Source organism: Brachyistius frenatus, unplaced genomic scaffold (assembly GCF_029030835.1).
Source record: "Brachyistius frenatus isolate BFR_SWC_R1_liver_20210118 unplaced genomic scaffold, ASM2903083v1 Contig_2, whole genome shotgun sequence".
Taxonomy (NCBI): domain Eukaryota; kingdom Metazoa; phylum Chordata; class Actinopteri; family Embiotocidae; genus Brachyistius; species Brachyistius frenatus.
This window is the reverse complement of record NW_027210601.1, coordinates 9138577-9155447: the sequence shown is the minus strand read 5'-3', so window position 1 is coordinate 9155447 and position 16871 is coordinate 9138577. Positions and strand designations below refer to the sequence as shown.

Here is a 16871-nt window from a genome sequence, read left to right as displayed (position 1 = left end):
CACTATTATTATTATTATTATTATTATTATTATATTATTATTATACTGCTTCTGATTACCACCATAATGATCGCCTTTTTATAATTCATACTGTATTTGAATGGAGAACCTGATTAAGCCTTTCGGTTGGTTCCAGCTCGGCTGCAGGGAAAAATGCCTGCTCCTTGCAGCAGACAGTCTGCAGTCGCTCTCGCTTTGTGTCCCCTACAATTAGCCGCTTTGAATGGCAGAGAGGAGGCGAGGGGGGCGGCACGGAGATCTGAGACAATCCGCATTCCTGTGGGGGTAGACCGGCTCCAGAGCTCTGCCACTCCCGGCCGCAGCCCACCTTCCGGGTAAAACATTTTTTAAAGAAAGAAAGACAGAACAATCCCACACAATTTCGCCATGTTATTAGCAGGCAGTAATACCAACGCTGCCGCTGCAAAACCGCTAAACAAACCATGCAGCTGTGGGGATTTGAGAATTTACCTAATTGAATTTGCCCGGCCATATGCGTAAAAATACAGGCCTTAGTGAGATTTTACAAAGCAACATGTTCCTCCCTCTTCATCTCTCTGTCAAACACACACACACTAAACAATACTGCATCTGACCCATACACTGACCCATGCATGTTACCATTTACACCTGACACATCTTCCTGATTGCAGCCTGCAGAACACAAGCACACGCAAAATGCCACAGGAAATCCTCTTCTCCATCTAAACTGGCCGCCGCGGCCTCTGTTGTTATCAGTCTAATTTCTGCTGAATGGTAAACTGTAGTCCCGTCGTTACAGAGCAAACATGGTCACTCGAGAAATTCAGATGTTCACATTGAACGTGCACGCGATTAAGACCACTTTGGCGCGCGCAAAATGTCATGCACGGACGTGCACACGTTTCTGTCTCACTTATACACACATCGCTACTGTATCTCTGTCTCTCTCACTCACTCACTCACTCTCTCTCTCTCTCGCGCGCGCGCGCGCGCACACACACACACACACACACTCTCTCTCTCTCTCTCTCTCACTCACTCATTCACTCATTCACTCACTCACTCTCTTTCTCACACATGCACACTCACAGACACACACGCACACGCACACACACTAGTGGTGCCATTATATCGAGAGCCCCCGTTTATTTCCAACCGAACATTTTCCACTCAGCTAGTTTCCCCCCGTTTTGCAAATCGAGTCTAAATAATGACAGTTAGCTTTACTGGACAGCTTCAACTGTAACACTCCACAATAATTATTTTCCAGGATTAGGGCCGCCATTATCATAATCTGGACATTGACAATTACCTATAATTTGCAAAGATGCGCTTGGTTCCTGATTGCGGAGGGCTTTTTTTTTTTCAAGCTCGCCATCACTAAACAGTGACAGTAATAACAGCTAATTTTGCAGGCAATATATAAGAGCTTACCGGGGTGTGCAAACACTTCCCACCTGGATTTGCTTATTCAACACGCAGCAGTAAAAACCGTGCAGCGCGTTTTGGTTAGTCTATGTTAGAGAAGCGAGAAAGGTAAGGAAGAGTATATTTTCTGTTACCAGTTCCACTCTTAGAGGAGGTTACCGCGCTCCTTACTCTAAATTCACTCTTCACTACAAGCTCTGAGCTTAATTGTTTAGTCAAGACTTTGGGCAAAGAAATAGGGAAATGCATCATTCTAAAAATCGCATGTATTTTTGATTTGTTAGTCAGAGTATTTGCATTGTGGGTGTCCTTACAAGGCTCAATTCTGCGCTGGTGAGGTCCACAATTAATGTAGTGAAAGTTGTGTTAAATGTTGTCCAGGAGCTTTTATGTGAGAAGTGTGTTGTAGTGCATCAGGTGCTGTGAGAGCTCAGGGAGCAAGTGACACATCTCTCCGTGCATCCCCACCCCAGTCTGTTGCACTTTACCCCCATCTATGTATGTATGTATGTATGTATCTATCTATCCATCGATCTATCCATCGATCTATCTATCTATCTATCTATCTATCTATCTATCTATCTATCTATCTATCTATCTATCTATCTATCTATCTATCTATCTATCTATCTATCTATCCTCAGTCTGGGATTCATTTCATTTAGCTCATCAAAGCCTTTATCCATTTGCAAAACATGATGAAACGCATTAGTTCTTGGAGCTGAATGTGCCCAACTGTGTATTTATGAGCTCTGTTGATGTTTACTCCACTGCTGCTTCGGGCTCCCTGCAGCCCGAAGCCTGGCCCAGGAGCAAAGATAGGCCCCAGCCTGGGGGCCCAGGTAGGCTGAATGTGCACCAGTGGGACATCCGCGACTTGACAGCTGCATGAAGCTTTTCAGCGTTGTAATTTCAGATAATATCCCGAGCGCGCACTCTTCTCAGCAATTTGTATATGAATAACCGAATAATTTTCTCTTTTGTTCCATCTGTGCTACCTCGAATCCAAATAAAGATGCCTTTTAGTATTAAAAGTGGTAGAAAATTACAGGTAATTATCTTTGACGGTAAAAACGCTGTAATCAGCGGGCTACATCAAAAATTACCCTAATTATGCCTGCATTTATGAGAATGGAAAAAAAGCCTCACTTGGATAAAAACCCACAAATTGTCCCAAATATCTCCTTCATATTGAACGCCACTGCAGCTGGCTGCTTTGTTCCCCATCGATCCCGTGGAGCTTGGCATTTAACGGCCTGCATTAGGACGGAGGGAAGGGAGAAAACATTTTGTCAATACTTCTAATAATTGAGGGTGAAATGACAAGATACGCTGGACCTGGAGCAAATGTCTTTCGATGTGAATGTAGACAGCAGCGGTGGAGGGTAAGTTAATTTCCTCTGGTGTTGAGTGCATTTGATAAATCTATATACTGTAGCGTTCTTCATCAAGCACTGAGAGCTTGGGTATATTTTAAATGTTTACTCTGGTGAAATGGGCTTTTCACTGAGCAGTGTCATTACCTTTTGCTCATATTATCTGTTAGAAGCTTCTATGCAGCAGGGTGGAGGGAAATATTCCTGTTATAATGTGATGTTGGCCTAATATACAGCATAAAAAAGGCCTCTGAAAATATATATATATATATATACATTGGAAATCATGCAACAGCAGGCATCTGTTTTGAGTCACGGTTTACTCAATCTGACAAAACATAAAAAGTGTATTTACAACTAAAATCGCAGATTATATTTACAGACAGACAATTTGCTTGGTTTTTGCATGTTAGAGAAACAACCAAAAAAAATAAAAATAAAATAAATGCAATCAGGAGTCCACCATGGCAAAAAAAAAAAAAAAAAAAAAAAGGTTGTGGGCGCCACAGCGCATGGAGAGTGTACACAGTCTTTGCCCAAAGTGGCTCAAATGTCACTGATAATATTTGGTATATTGTCAATTGTCAATTGTTGACATGAATGAAAGCATAACAAATGCGAGCCCACTGAACAGCCATGTACGCTAAAATTAAAAAAAAAAAAAGAAAAAAAAAAAAAAAAAAAAGGTTAGTTTCCTTGTTTGTGTCATCACACCCGAGGCTTGGCTGTGTCTTATCCTGCAGAAGAGAAGCAGCATAGTTTTATATCTCCTTCCTCTCCAGCACCCAGTCTCTGGAAAAATCGCATTTAGGCTACGTTGGAAACTGCATGGCGGAGATCCGGAGGCCTCCAGACAGTCTATCTCTGCATCGAGTCTTGATGTGGGGAGGAATACCAGTGAGAGTAGCCGGGCATGTAGCTGTTGGCCGGCATGTTTACTCCTTTGGAAGAGGTCGAGACGTCCCAAATTGGAGGGATGGTCGGGGAGCGCGGGGATAGGGACATGGAGCCCGGGATAGGGTCGCTCTCGTGCGGGTTGCCGCCTTGCTTCAGCAGCTTCTTGAACTTTGACCTCTTATTCTGGAACCAAATCTTTACCTGAGGGAGTGGAGGAGAGGGGTGCATGCAATTAGTGAAGGGCATGTGGCTAAAGAGCCTGTATGGACGTTTGTTTTATTTATGCAGCATTGCAAGTATTAATGACAGAAACACCATGAATACAAAAAAAAAAGAACATTGAAAAGCACACATGATGAAGATAAATAATTCTCTAATGTTTATTATAATTAACATAATTACTGACAGTGTCCAAGAGGTCATGTAAACATGTAAAGCAGCGGATTTTGTCCTCATACCTGCGTTTGTGTCAGCCCTAGAGAGGCAGCCAGCTCGGCGCGCTCCGGTAAAGCGAGGTACTGTGTTTGCTGGAAACGGTGGTTCAGTGCTTGAAGCTGCAAGCTGGAATAAATTGTCCGAGGTTTGCGAATCTTCTTGCCTTTCCCATTAAAACGAATCTCCCCATTTTCAATCACCGTCGTTTTCTGCTGCTCTGCAACAAAAACAAGCAATGTTATTATTCAAAACCACAGCCAGACATGTGTTCATTTACTGCAGGACGAACGTGTAGCCTACAACCAGCGTGCCGGGGCAGCTGGAATATCCGGGCGAGTGGAGATAAATGCAGAAGCGGCAAAATGAAGGGGTCTAAAAATGAAAACTCACGCTGATAAACGTTGACATCTCTCGTTGCATTTACGCGCCGTGGCAGCCACAATCCTCATACGCTGTCATATTTAGGATATTGCTGGTAATGACATGTCAATTAAATGCTAATTACAACATTCAAGGCGTGCGGGCTGCCTAATTTCCACGAGTAGTTGGTGAGGATTGCACGGTCGAGATGATCCCACCCCGGGCATTAAACAGGTTTTGTGGGAGCTGAGGGAAGTGCTAAACAGGACGGCAAAACAGGCAAAGAAGGCAGTAGGCTGGATCTGGAATTATTCCGGTACCATTTACGCACGGTTTTCTTCGGTGAAATCGCCCACCTACGCTTGAAAGATCATTCCCGAACTTGGAGTGGCCGCGCGGTGACTTGGGCACGACACCAACATTGGCAGGGAGAGGGGTTTGATCCCCACTGTGGGTCACCCTAAAAGAAGGTATGCGCTAATGGTACTGTCTGGCGCCGGGGATGGACATGACGCGGTGCATTTTCCACTTGGCTGGGTGAAAAGGGGGTCTCTTACCTGCGCCGTCTAACCTTGTCTGTCCTCCCGTGTTGTTGTGATATGATGGCAGGTACGGGCTGTGGTGCGCGTGGCTCACGTAGGGGTAGGCTAACGACCTGTTGTAGGTGTTGGTCCCGGGGTACGGGGTGTTGTCGTGCTGGTGGTGAGCGTGTGAGCCGGAGTGGAGACAGTGCAGCGGGTAGTGGCCGCTGCCCATCGATGGGGAGCTCTGCTGTGAGTGCGACTGCTGTCCAAACTCCATGAAAGCAGACTTGGACGAGTCCTGAGCCTCCAGACCGTCAGCCATCGTAGTCATGGTCATCATCGAATTTTCTGCCTTGAGAGCACTCACCCCCCTCTCTCTCAAGACCAAATCGGTTTTCTCTCTCTCGCTGTGCTGTTGTCTCTCTCCCCTCTCCACCGCGAACAGATATTGTCCTATTAACACCCGAATTTTCCAGAGGCGTCTTTATTTCCCCCCTAGTCCTGTGATATTCTCACTCAAAGTGGCGGAAGATAGGAATAAGTTAAGGGAGAGATTTTAAGGTGGATTCTGTAAAAATTGAGCCCTTGCTTCCAGACTTGATGCAGACACTACAAGTAAAATGGTTTGTCTCCAAAGGGCAGCGCCTCCCGATTGGTCATCCAACCCAACGTCATCAGTGCTCTGCGCTTCACGGAGACTTGAGCTGGAGTTAACCCACCTTACCAGCTCCCACCACAACTATGGGGGGAAATAATATGTGGTGGGAAAGACGCCTAATTCCTACAGACAAGCTTCACACGTAAAAGCGGCTCCTTTGGAATTGCCGAGTCGATTTTGTTTTTTAACCCAAACCTCCAAATTACGCACGATGCGCAACATAGTGTGCTCTTTGATATAGTCTGATGAGCTAGCAGTGTATATGTGCCTCTTTTCCTTTTCAGGCTTCCAGTCTTCCTCCCCAGTAAGGAACTAATAACATATAGTAGACACCAGGAATATTTAGATTTTTACTGATTTTAAACCACTGAATCATTTTACAATTTAGCCCTATATTGCAAAAAAAATATTAATCTTTACAAGTCAATTATAATGTTTAAAAAAATTAAATTCATTTGAATCAAATTTATAATCATGTATATTTTAAGTATTGATTAATCCAAATGGTTTTAAATGATAATTTTTTCAACATTTTGTGACAAAATTGGAGGAGTTATGAGTTTTATGTCAATGAGACCCCTGAAGCAGGTGGAATAACTTTAGAAGTGAAAATAAGGGTTAGGGTTACAAATTCATTTTTTTTCCTATTTACAAAAGTAGACTTTCACTTTTTTTTTTTTAATACAAAGATCAGCTGATTAAATTTGATTTTTTTTTTTTTTTTTGCAGTGCAGTATTTGCTTTGATGTCACCTAATGAGCTGTCCCCCTCTTTAAAAACCCCTCCGCTCTGAAAGTAACCTATATTATAACCGTTCATTTTTCCTGGGGCTACTGACCATATGATTAAAGATCCTCATGACAATTCAAAATACAGCGCATGTGACACATCAAATAACAATATGCCTGAGGTACAATAGGTTATTTAGCAGATAGAAGGGTGGATACCCAGAAAAACTGACAGTGTCTTTTATTCCTGTTGTAATATGAGGCCTGATAGGGTCCTCAATATATGTAAATTATACAGTTTGTCTCGGAGGGCTGCGATGTTCGATTCGCAAATAAGACTAAAATGCTATTTCCGCTCATTGCAAGAGGTATTCCAACCATCACTTTCAGCATATTTCTTTTATTGCAATTTAGAGATTTTACCAAAAAAAAAAAAAAAAAAAAAAAAGGCGACGAAAAATAATTACGGTTGCAATCAAGTTACTAGGAAAACCTATTTGATTAGCGGCCACACTTTACTCAAATTGCAGCTATAAAATTAAGAACAATTCGCCTGTAATGATTATGGACTGGATTTATTTTGGGAGGGTGGAATAAAAGTGGATATAGCATAAATTATCCCCTAATTATACGCCAGTGTGGCCTCAATTATCCTCTTATCAAAAATGGTTGTCTAAATGCAGCGTTTAGTTTCAATTTTCTCCTTTTCTGTAACAAGAACTTGGTACCTTGCTATTATCGTCAGCTACGGTTGTTATTTACTTTGTGGGATTTAAAAGTGCACAACCCAGCCGGATAATCATTTTACAGCAGCGGACCAAGAGAGGAGCACAGAGGCAGGGATGAGAGCCGAAGGCACCCACATGGATTGGTTTTATCATTCCAGACTTCTTAAAAAGAATTTTAGTTTTTGAAATCAGAATACTTATTTGCCTTCAGGAGGGCTGCAGGTAAGAGCTTCTTCTGAATGCTCTTTTGTGTCGAATGACGTTGATAAATGATTGTATTCGCCTTTGATAATTCTGCATTTTAGGACCACAGTGGCCTTTGCAGACCTCGCAGGGGGGGAGGGGTTGGGTGAGCACACCTTGGTCACCCCTCAGTGATCTAACATTGTGGCCAATTCCCCTGCCCGTGTTCCACTTGGACACGCAGAAGAGAAACCAGATCCTATACCTTTTCTAATCGCCTTTGAGTGCCACTACAAAGACATACATGCTCTGCAATGATGTTAGTTGCTTCCCCGCGGTCTTAAAAACCTCGGGTTAGATTATACGAGACATCTTCATTCCTCAGATTTTTTTTTTTTTTTGCTGCGGATTATTAAATTACCGTGTTATCCCGCAATTTAATAATCCCGCGGTGGTAATGTGGGTAATGTCAAAGTCTTGGTGTCCCGCAGGCGTGTTGGGAGGCTTTTCTGTGCACACTGAGATTAAGTGAAGTGATGAAAGGACGGATTTGTTTGAATAGAGAGGACATGACGTACTCGACCTTGGTGCTTTTGAAATGTTTAAGATGTAACCTGCTGCATATGCGTGCTGACAACCGTGTCTGATTGCAAGGTATATAAAGAAAGCAAGGGCCATATGAGATGTTATCAGGGAACCGGAGCTAAAAAAAAATGTAAATGTTGAGAATGAAGCATCGAGCTTGCATGCTTCACCTGCTGTATAATCCTGTTTGTACCTGCCCTACATTCATCTTGGATTACAGGAGTTCATCGCCTTACACTGCAGATAAATTAATTTATATTTCAGCTAGTCAAAATGTCAATCACAAAATGAACAGCGTTCAGCTGCAAATCTAGAAATCACTTTGTCCCTAAGTAGATGATTGACCTTCAGCACAATCAATGGCCGTGGTGGTTTAACAGAAGTGGTCTTTATTTCCAGCTGTCTTATAAACGCTGATGAATGACTCTCTAAAATCACTCCAATATCCAACCGCTGGGTCGTTATCAGGCCTGGGATTCCCCCGCCATCCATTGCCCGGGAAAGGATACATGAAAAGTGAGAATATTTTACACTGTATTAAGTGGTGTAACTTGACGTTTTGTTGTGGTTAACACAGTTTCTGGGATATGCATCTTAACCTGAATTGGTAGTATCAGTACGCGCATGGATAAGGTGACATAACGGCACATAGCACGTGGTAGATTAATGCACACACTCTGTGCCCATAAAGATATAAAAAGTGACTTGTTCCCTCCGTGTCCCCTCTCTCTCTCTCTCTCTGAATGTGTGTCACTGGCTGTTTTTTACCACCGCATGTATTTTTTTTTTGTCTCTCTGGCCACATGTGTTAATCATATCTGAGCGTTAACGCAGAGTTCCAGCACTACACAGGTCATAACTGTAATGAGAGGCCGGGTGTTTGCGGTCGGTCCCGCTAACAGCTATTGACTAGCTCGCATGGAAAGCCACCTCCTTGGCTTCGCGAGGACCGGGCGGTTGGGGACGCCGAGGCATGTCACTGCAGACGGAGACCGGGAGGCACTTAAACAACATGTCTCCCTTCTCCACAGCGCAAAGCCACTGGCGCTTCACAGACAGCCAGGCGTCGACTGCTCTCCATCTCTGCCGTGTGAAGGGCGGGAAGTGGCGAAGGGGAAGCGCAGATGCATACCACACACAGCTGTCAGTATAACGTGGTTCATTGTATCTAGATTCAGTGGAGCAAACTCCTCACACACACACACACACACACACACACACACACACACACACACACACACACACACACACACACACACGCGCGCGCGCGCTCACGCACACATCAGCCTAAAATGATCACCGATCAGTCTGTTATGCTCCAGTAGAATTCACCCGTGCCCAAATGGCGGCACGACGCTTTTACGCACATAAATTGCGCACAGCGTACTAATGCAAAGCCACTTATGCAGAGCTTTGATGTGTTTTGTAAAAGCGCGCAACTACACCAAGAAAAATTAGTGCGGTTTTGTCATAAAGAAAACCACGCGATCCCGGGCAGACGACTGTTTGCAATAAATTTTGCATCATAAATTAGGATTACATTATCTCTCGAGTAAATAGCAAAATTGGCATATGCATGGCCCCAGGTGCAGGCGAGGGCCTTCAGATGGACCCGGTGTGTAGTGTGCTGGTGTAGTGGAGCTAAATGTCCACAAATAAGCACAAGCCCGCAACGCTGAGTCTTCACAGCCTCTCACAGACTAATGGATTTAATTTGGCACGGTTGAAGCTGCACTGGTCCCACTCAGGGCCCGTGTCCTAATTAAGACTGCTTGTTTCTCTTGTCGCCTTCCTTCGCTGCATGTTCAGGTCCACCTGAGTGATTGCCTTGCGCGGTTTCCTGCACCAGTGTTTATATTTTTGTCTTTTGTTTACGAAAAGCTGAAAAAAAAAAACCGAAATAAACGCGAAAGTCATTTCGTGAGATGTAACTGTGGAATATTAAGGAGAATTGCCACAATGCCATTAGATTTCTGGCCATATTATTCTTTTAAGATAATGGGGCAATGAAAGGAAAAATAAATAAGGCGGAAGATGGATGCTTGGGACATTTGTTGTGGCCGTGCATCAACAATAATGCAGTTTTTATAGCGTTGGTTGCGCTCAGCACATGGATATAACCCGGCGGGCACACCTAACTCCGTGATCGTGTGCACCAAGTCAATAACAAAGGAGCTACATACAAAAAGTTGATCTGAATTTTTTGTTGGTGACAAATAAGAATAGTGAGCCGGGGGGTGCAGCAGTCCCCCTTTTTTCCTCTCTCGACTTAATACGCGACATTATTAGGTCTGACAGCACAGTGGTCGGTCTTGAAGGAGAGGATTTGGTCTGTAGATGACAGACAGGAAGGCCAGCAATCATGGGCTTTTTTTTTTCTTTTTCTTTTTTTTTTTTATCAGAATGTACTGTTCGATGCCGTTTATCCTTGATGATAGAAAATTGCTCTGTTGCCAGGACGCTGCCGCCGAAATAGAGGGCAGGAGCAACATTTCCATTTTCCAGTTTGAAAGCCATTGAAATGAATTAGTAAAAATGAAAAAAAAAGGAGGGGAAATGAGAAAGAATCCCCTGGTAAACAAAAGGGAGCAAACAAAGATACCATTTTCTTTTGCCGAGAATCCACCCTCCTCATTTTCCCGTTTTTTTTTTTTTTTTTCTTTTTTTCATACAGCAGAGTGAAGGTTTTACTTCAACAGTTGCAAATCACATGCTTGGCTTCTAATGTAGTCCCAGGCCCGGGCCTACTTCAAAGACAATCATTTATTTCCCAACCTCCTGGAATAATTAGAGCGCCTTTTCATCTGTCGTGACAGAGGAAAAAAAAAGAAAGATAGAAATTAGGAGCGAATACTTGACAACGAGGAGCATTAAGCAAACTCCTGAAATGTTTAACTATTAGGCACAAATGAACAGGAAACTGTCACAGAAAGGAAACGCTGATTATTAAGGAGCGAATAGTTTGATCAGAATTTAGACGTAAACTCCCGTGTCATAAATTCAATTGCGCAATAATTGAATTTAAAATTTTATTATATTTTTATTCGTAATTTCCAAGCATTTTTTTGTGCAAGTCACATTATATGTTATTATTGCTGATATGAATATTATTACTGGGATATTATTATTTTTTCTTAAGTTGTTGCTGTTGTTGCTGCTGCTGCCATTATCGCCACAATCATCATCATCATAATTATCACATTAATCACATCTCCAGTTCGTGTAAAGTTGAAATCTTGTATGTAGCATTACACTGCGCCTAATCGTAATTTTTTTTTTTTTAAATCCGAGGAAAGAAAATATTATAAAGACTGAATGTTGCAATATCGATCAGTTTCAGGATGAGGGCTATTTTTAAACGTCCTGGTCATATTTTTGTGTGTGTGATTTGATGATTATTTATCAGTGACTCCAGACACATTCATTGGCAAGGCCAGCAGTAGGAGGATGTATGGGTGTGTGTGTGTGTGGTGTGTGTGTGTGTCTGTCTGTGTCCGAGCAGGCAGGTGCTTTTAAAACCCCCACAGACGCTGGGCGCGCCACCAGTGCGCGCCACATGTGGCACAGGAGCCTGCTAGATGGAGAAATGTCACCCGAAACCTGGATTATATGTGAACCCTCAAGAATTGATATCATGAATTACAGGAGGACACTGTCTCGCTATAATTGTCTGTCATTCCTTATAGGAACAACGTAATATAATAATAGGCTTTTAATGGCATCATTATCACAGGAATATTGTCGTGCGGGAATTAGCGGCAATCAACAATGGCTGGATTCTTCATGAGGTCTGGAAGCAACCTAATCTCCAGATGCAAGGGACAAAGGAACTGACAGAAATTCAACGCAGTTGTGTATCATAACACATATTCTGAAATGTTAAAGACAAAATATCGCACCCTTGTTGTTAGAATAGAGCCAAAAGGCCTATTACAGATGTGCACCCAGCCACAGGAGGCAGGCCTGAGTAAACATGTGAGGTGGGATCTTTGCAGGACAATAATGACTGTGGGCTAAAATTGACAGTATATACAGGATAAATAAAGCCACTATTGAGATTTAAAAATCTCAATCAGATATCAGACTGTCAAAAAAGAGGAAAAAGAAAGAAAGAAAAAAAAGAGATGCTTTAAGGTGAGATGAAAAAATGATGTACTGACATAAAAGTTTTAAATTTTGCTGTAAATATGTAAACGATGGAAAACTCCTGATGGTGGGAATGCCTTGCAGAACTATCCTCACACATATTCAACATGCACACAACAGTAACCGATAACAAAGTATTGTGAGCTCAAACAGGAAAGTTCTGGCTTGCATGTAGAATTGAATGGAGGAAGTTGGAACAGCGAAGTTGAAGCTGGAGGAAGTGCTGCACACAATAGCGGCCACTGAATGCAAAATAAAAGAGCTTGAAATTTAAGAGCACACTGTGAAGTGAAGTGGAAGAGAAGTGAAGAGAAAAGGAGTCACACCTGGTGAAATGGAGTGTGTGCTTGTCCCATTCTCAGATGCCGCTCTGGTTCTCATGCTGTGTTGCAGGAGTTTGTCAGGTGATAGCGGCACACCTTTGCCTGCCACACCTTGAGACACTCCTACCTGAAACCGGACTTCTTCAAATCAGGCCGGGTTTTGGTTTAGGTCTTGTGCTTGCAGAATAACTGTGAATTAAGCGAGAAAATTACATTTTTGCCAAACCTGCTGTATTCAAGTTCAAACTCTGAGTCTTGAAATATGTTCCTGGGAGGAAGAGGCTGTCCTCTTTAAAAGATGACACTTGTCTGGAGAAGGTGCAAAGACTTCATAAATTATCGGTTACAAACAAATGACACTTTTATGGAAACAGTAAACATGTTTCCTGTATTGTACAATTTAATTTTAACCTGCAAAATAATCTCAAATCGGAAAGTTTGACAAAGATTCAGTTTTGGATTCATTTATTCAGAAACCTGTATTTACATATTTTTAACATATGTAATCAAAACTAATCAAATCATATATATTATTATAAGGCTTTTAGTGTATATTTTGGTTCTTCTGCTGTTGCTATTAATCACCTTTAATAATTGTTTGTGTTTAAGTGTGTATGGGATTACACTACAGATAATCTGTAAAAATCCTAAAATATAGAATACAAAAAAGTGAAAGAAATACTCAAAAAACATAATAAAAAATACAGAAAATGTTGTATGGTTAAAAAATGAGCATAAAGTCAGTGAACACCACATAAACACTTTTAAACTCCTTCACATAGTTGTGATTCCCAAGATGACAATAAAATAATCATCCTTCTTTCAAATGCTCACAATAAACAATGCTCAGATTTGCAGCATCAAGACAAACGGGAAAATTACTGAAAATAAAAAGGGCTGTTTTTATGAATCAAAAGGAGTGAAACCATATCAAATTCCTAATTAAGTTACCAGCTTTCTAACAGAATCACTCGACTGCTGTGAAATCCTTGTGTGCAAGACAGTCCGGGTCCCCTGAGTTAACAAACCTCGGATCACAGATCAACTTAATGATTTGGCCAGGAGGCTCGTGTCTGCAGCCAGCCTCATCAGATAACAGCAATTAATTCGTTGCCTGGAAAACCCTTAGACCACCCTTTATTTTCATTTGCTCTGAACTGTCAGATTTGAGTGGAGACATTTTTAGGACTTTGTCCATTTTGGTAAAGTGAAGGTAGCCAATTATGGTCATCATTGCCCTTGAAAATGCATTACGCCTCACCTGAGGGCTCACTCAATCAAAGAGACTGAAGGGGCGATTAACAGACGACTTCTGACCTTAATCCATCGCAAAAAAAAAAAAAAATCACCCGAAAAGGGCCAGACGGTAATCAGTGCTTCTCATTCAGCTTTATGCTGCAAACTTTCTTATTGCTGACATTGAACCTTGGGGCATCATCACGGCAGCTCGGGCTTTGGGACCATGAACACTGACTTTTATCATTATTGAAGATTTGCCCCATTTATTCCAAGTTTTTCAATCTTGACTATTTTTCAGTAAATCCAAGAGAGAAATTTCAGGCCGTGAAATATGTGACACTATCATGATTTCATTTCATTTAAGTCTCCATGTTCAGCATTTATTAGTAAATTAACATTTATTAAATGCTGATAAAAAAAAGAAGTCTTTATTCTAAGTGTTATTCATGTACAAAGAGGTACAGTTCTAACTTTTCCTATTTTATTGAGGTCATTCTTCTGTTTTCCACTTTAGGGGTTAACAGAAGAAGTTACACTTCAATATAAAGACATAAATACTCTGGTGATATTGTGTATTAAGAGATATATTAAATGCTTTTAGGGCTTTTAAATGTTAAAAAAAAAGGCGTTTGTATTAAAACAGCAATACTACATGATGAATTATTACTGTTTGAGGTGATTTAAAATTGGCTAAATGAAAGAAAGTTAATGGGAAAAGGCCACAATATAGTGAGCCAAAAATCAAAGCATTAAAATACCTGAAACCACACCACCAGAGTTTTAATTCAATTTAAAATAGATAATTGTGCCTTCCGTCAAGCTAATTTTTATAGCTGGCATTATGATGTGAGTGCAGCTTCCTCACCTGGGGAAGTTGAAAGGTGAACACGAGCCAGGCATCATTATCACAGACTTTTTTATTTTGTATCTGAATAATTAAAATAAGCATTAAGTAAGTACATATACTGCGTGATGTTTTTAATTTCAACACTCGAGTAACATTGATTTTTTTGGAGAAGATAAATGCTTGTAAATAACTTTTTCTCTCTTTGTTTCCCTCCCTGGCTTTTCCCTTTACGCCCACCTTTCTCTTATGTCCCCCCCCCCTCCCACCCTCCGCCTTCATCCATGTCCAGCCACGAGTCTCCATCTTGTCCCCCTTCTCTCCAAGCTATCTCCCTCTTCATACCCACTCTTCCCCTCTCTCCCTTTCCCCTCAACCTCTCGTCCCCCCCTCCCCCCACCCTTTTTTTCCCTTCACTCACCCTCCCACCCCTCCTCTACCCAATAGGTACGCCTCCATCCCCTCTTGGCAGCTCCATCTCCTCCTCGCCTCCCCCTGTCTCTCCACCCTCTCCCTGGTTGGTTTCCACAGCTGTGGTGAGTGAGGGGCAGATGACCGGAGAATTGGCCCCTGGGAGAGCGCTGAGCCATCCTGGTGCTATTAGGCTCGTGGCTAATAATAGGTGTTTCAGACCGGGGGAAGATCAATCAGGGGGAATCATGGGGAATGTTCAGAGCAGCGCTTTTTACACATCGGCCCAGATGGATGAAATTACACTTGTCAGTTTTTAGTTGCATTACTCCCAAATTGGTTGTCTACTCTTTTTTTTTCCTCTCCTCCCTCCCTCCCTCGCTCTCTCTTCTCTCCTTTCTCTCTCTTTGCCCCCATTCATGTGTCAGTGGCCTGCTAAAAGGATTCGGTGGTGAAATCCCTGTCATTTTTGTCTTTTCCCTATTTAGCCCTCTGCCAGCAACTCTTTTGCCTGCATATATGCACTTAGAAGAAATCAGCAGAAGATCTTGTCTTATGGTTCTGCCAATTTCCATGTTAAAGGCAGCTGACATTCTGTATGTGTTCTGCATGTATAATACAACTTTTAGATTTGTCGTTCTCAAGTAGAAACTGGTTGATAAAAAGACAATTATTGTGGATCAATATTGATAATCAATTATTTTAGCGATTTTCTCAGACAAAATATCTTTCCAAAGCAAGGATTTACTGGTATTTTCTGTTTTACATGATTATAAATTGAATGTATTTTAGCTTTGGACTGTTAGTCAAACACTTGAAGCCATCACCTTTACCTCCAAGAAACTGTGATGAACATTTTTTTCCCTAACTTTTGTCATTTTATAGATGGAATTATATAATCTGCCTTTATCTCATATTCAGAGTGTGAAATTAAGGTTTAAAATTATAATACTTTTCCTATATTAAGATTTACACCAAATTTGGCCTTAAACTAAATTGATAAATGTGTAAAATAAAATAATTACATTGTGACTGCAGAAAACTCCTTGAATAATTGCAATGTAATTTAATCTGTCAAATTCAATTGAAATATTCAGGCTGTATCTCGCTGTTTGAAACTGAATAAAATGCACCACACAATGCTCGCTCTCTTTGGTGTTTATTTTAAACACGTGTCGATTTTTCAAAAATCACAGCCTACACACCGAACATGTTACAAGCAGCACACGAACAAAGCTTTTCATCAGGACTAAATACTGACATATTGTTACAAGACGTTTACATCAGGTAGAAATCAAAGCTTTGAACAACACAAAGCTTCTTGACTATTCCAACCCCAATGCCTCTTCGGCAATTGATTGATACAGGCCGAAAAATTTGAAAATATTTTCCCAACAAAGCAGCTGAGGACATGATAGCAGAGCCTGGAGATGTGGTAATTGAATGACCGGAGTGTTTTCTGCGCAATTGTGGGAAGAGAACGAGCTCAGGAAGGTGAAAGTGGATTTACGCCTGGCAGTGCACGCAAGCCATGCAGCATATCATCAAAACCTAAACTCCTGATGTGTTGCTTGATAACCAGCACAGCGTGCCGGTCGGAAAGGTGTCTACGGAGAGGGAAGGCTCTCCGGGAGCCACACAACAGCCATTTGTGTCAGTGATTTCCACTTCGTTGACAGACTGAAATGTTTAGTGTTTACAATGCTTTCCTCGCGACTTGTTCTCACATTTCTTCTTGTTGTGGCTTCCAGCTAAATCTCTGGCTCAGGTGGAGGTGGAGAGGTGGTGTGTGTGTGTGTGTGTGTGTGTTGGGTGGAGGAGGGCGGGGTTGATATTGATATATTAAAGTGCTTGCTGTGTAAGACAAGCAGCTACTACACTGTGCCACCAGAACACTAGCATGACAATCACAGCAGAAGATTGGCTGCGGCGCTAAAGTAGCTGCTCTGAATAGCTCACCGGGGACACATTGCCCTCCCGCTGGAAATCAATACAGCCGCCAGATGTTGGGGTCTCCCGGTCGG

At 41.9% G+C, this 16871-nt stretch overlaps 1 protein-coding gene and 1 long non-coding RNA gene across 4 annotated transcripts; one reads left to right on the top strand and one right to left on the bottom strand.

Moving 5' to 3' along the window:
* The first annotated feature begins 1434 nt into the window (after positions 1-1434).
* On the top strand, positions 1435-15979 carry LOC138620792 (uncharacterized). 3 transcript variants are annotated; one of them, XR_011310900.1, is made up of 3 exons: positions 1435-1518; positions 8916-9027; positions 14729-15979. It is a non-coding gene; the product is annotated as an uncharacterized lncRNA (long non-coding RNA). The 3 variants fall into 3 exon arrangements; XR_011310898.1 differs by lacking the exon at positions 1435-1518 and adding an exon at positions 6348-7338; XR_011310901.1 differs by lacking the exon at positions 1435-1518 and adding an exon at positions 8289-8400.
* On the bottom strand, positions 3092-5865 carry dlx6a (distal-less homeobox 6a). The gene is made up of 3 exons (XM_069698315.1): positions 5036-5865; positions 4142-4335; positions 3092-3884 (listed from the first exon to the last, which is right to left on the bottom strand). Exons 1-3 carry the CDS (start codon positions 5340-5342, stop codon positions 3645-3647), a joined length of 741 nt encoding a protein of 246 aa, XP_069554416.1. The 5' UTR covers positions 5343-5865; the 3' UTR covers positions 3092-3644.
* Positions 15980-16871: the final 892 nt, after the last annotated feature.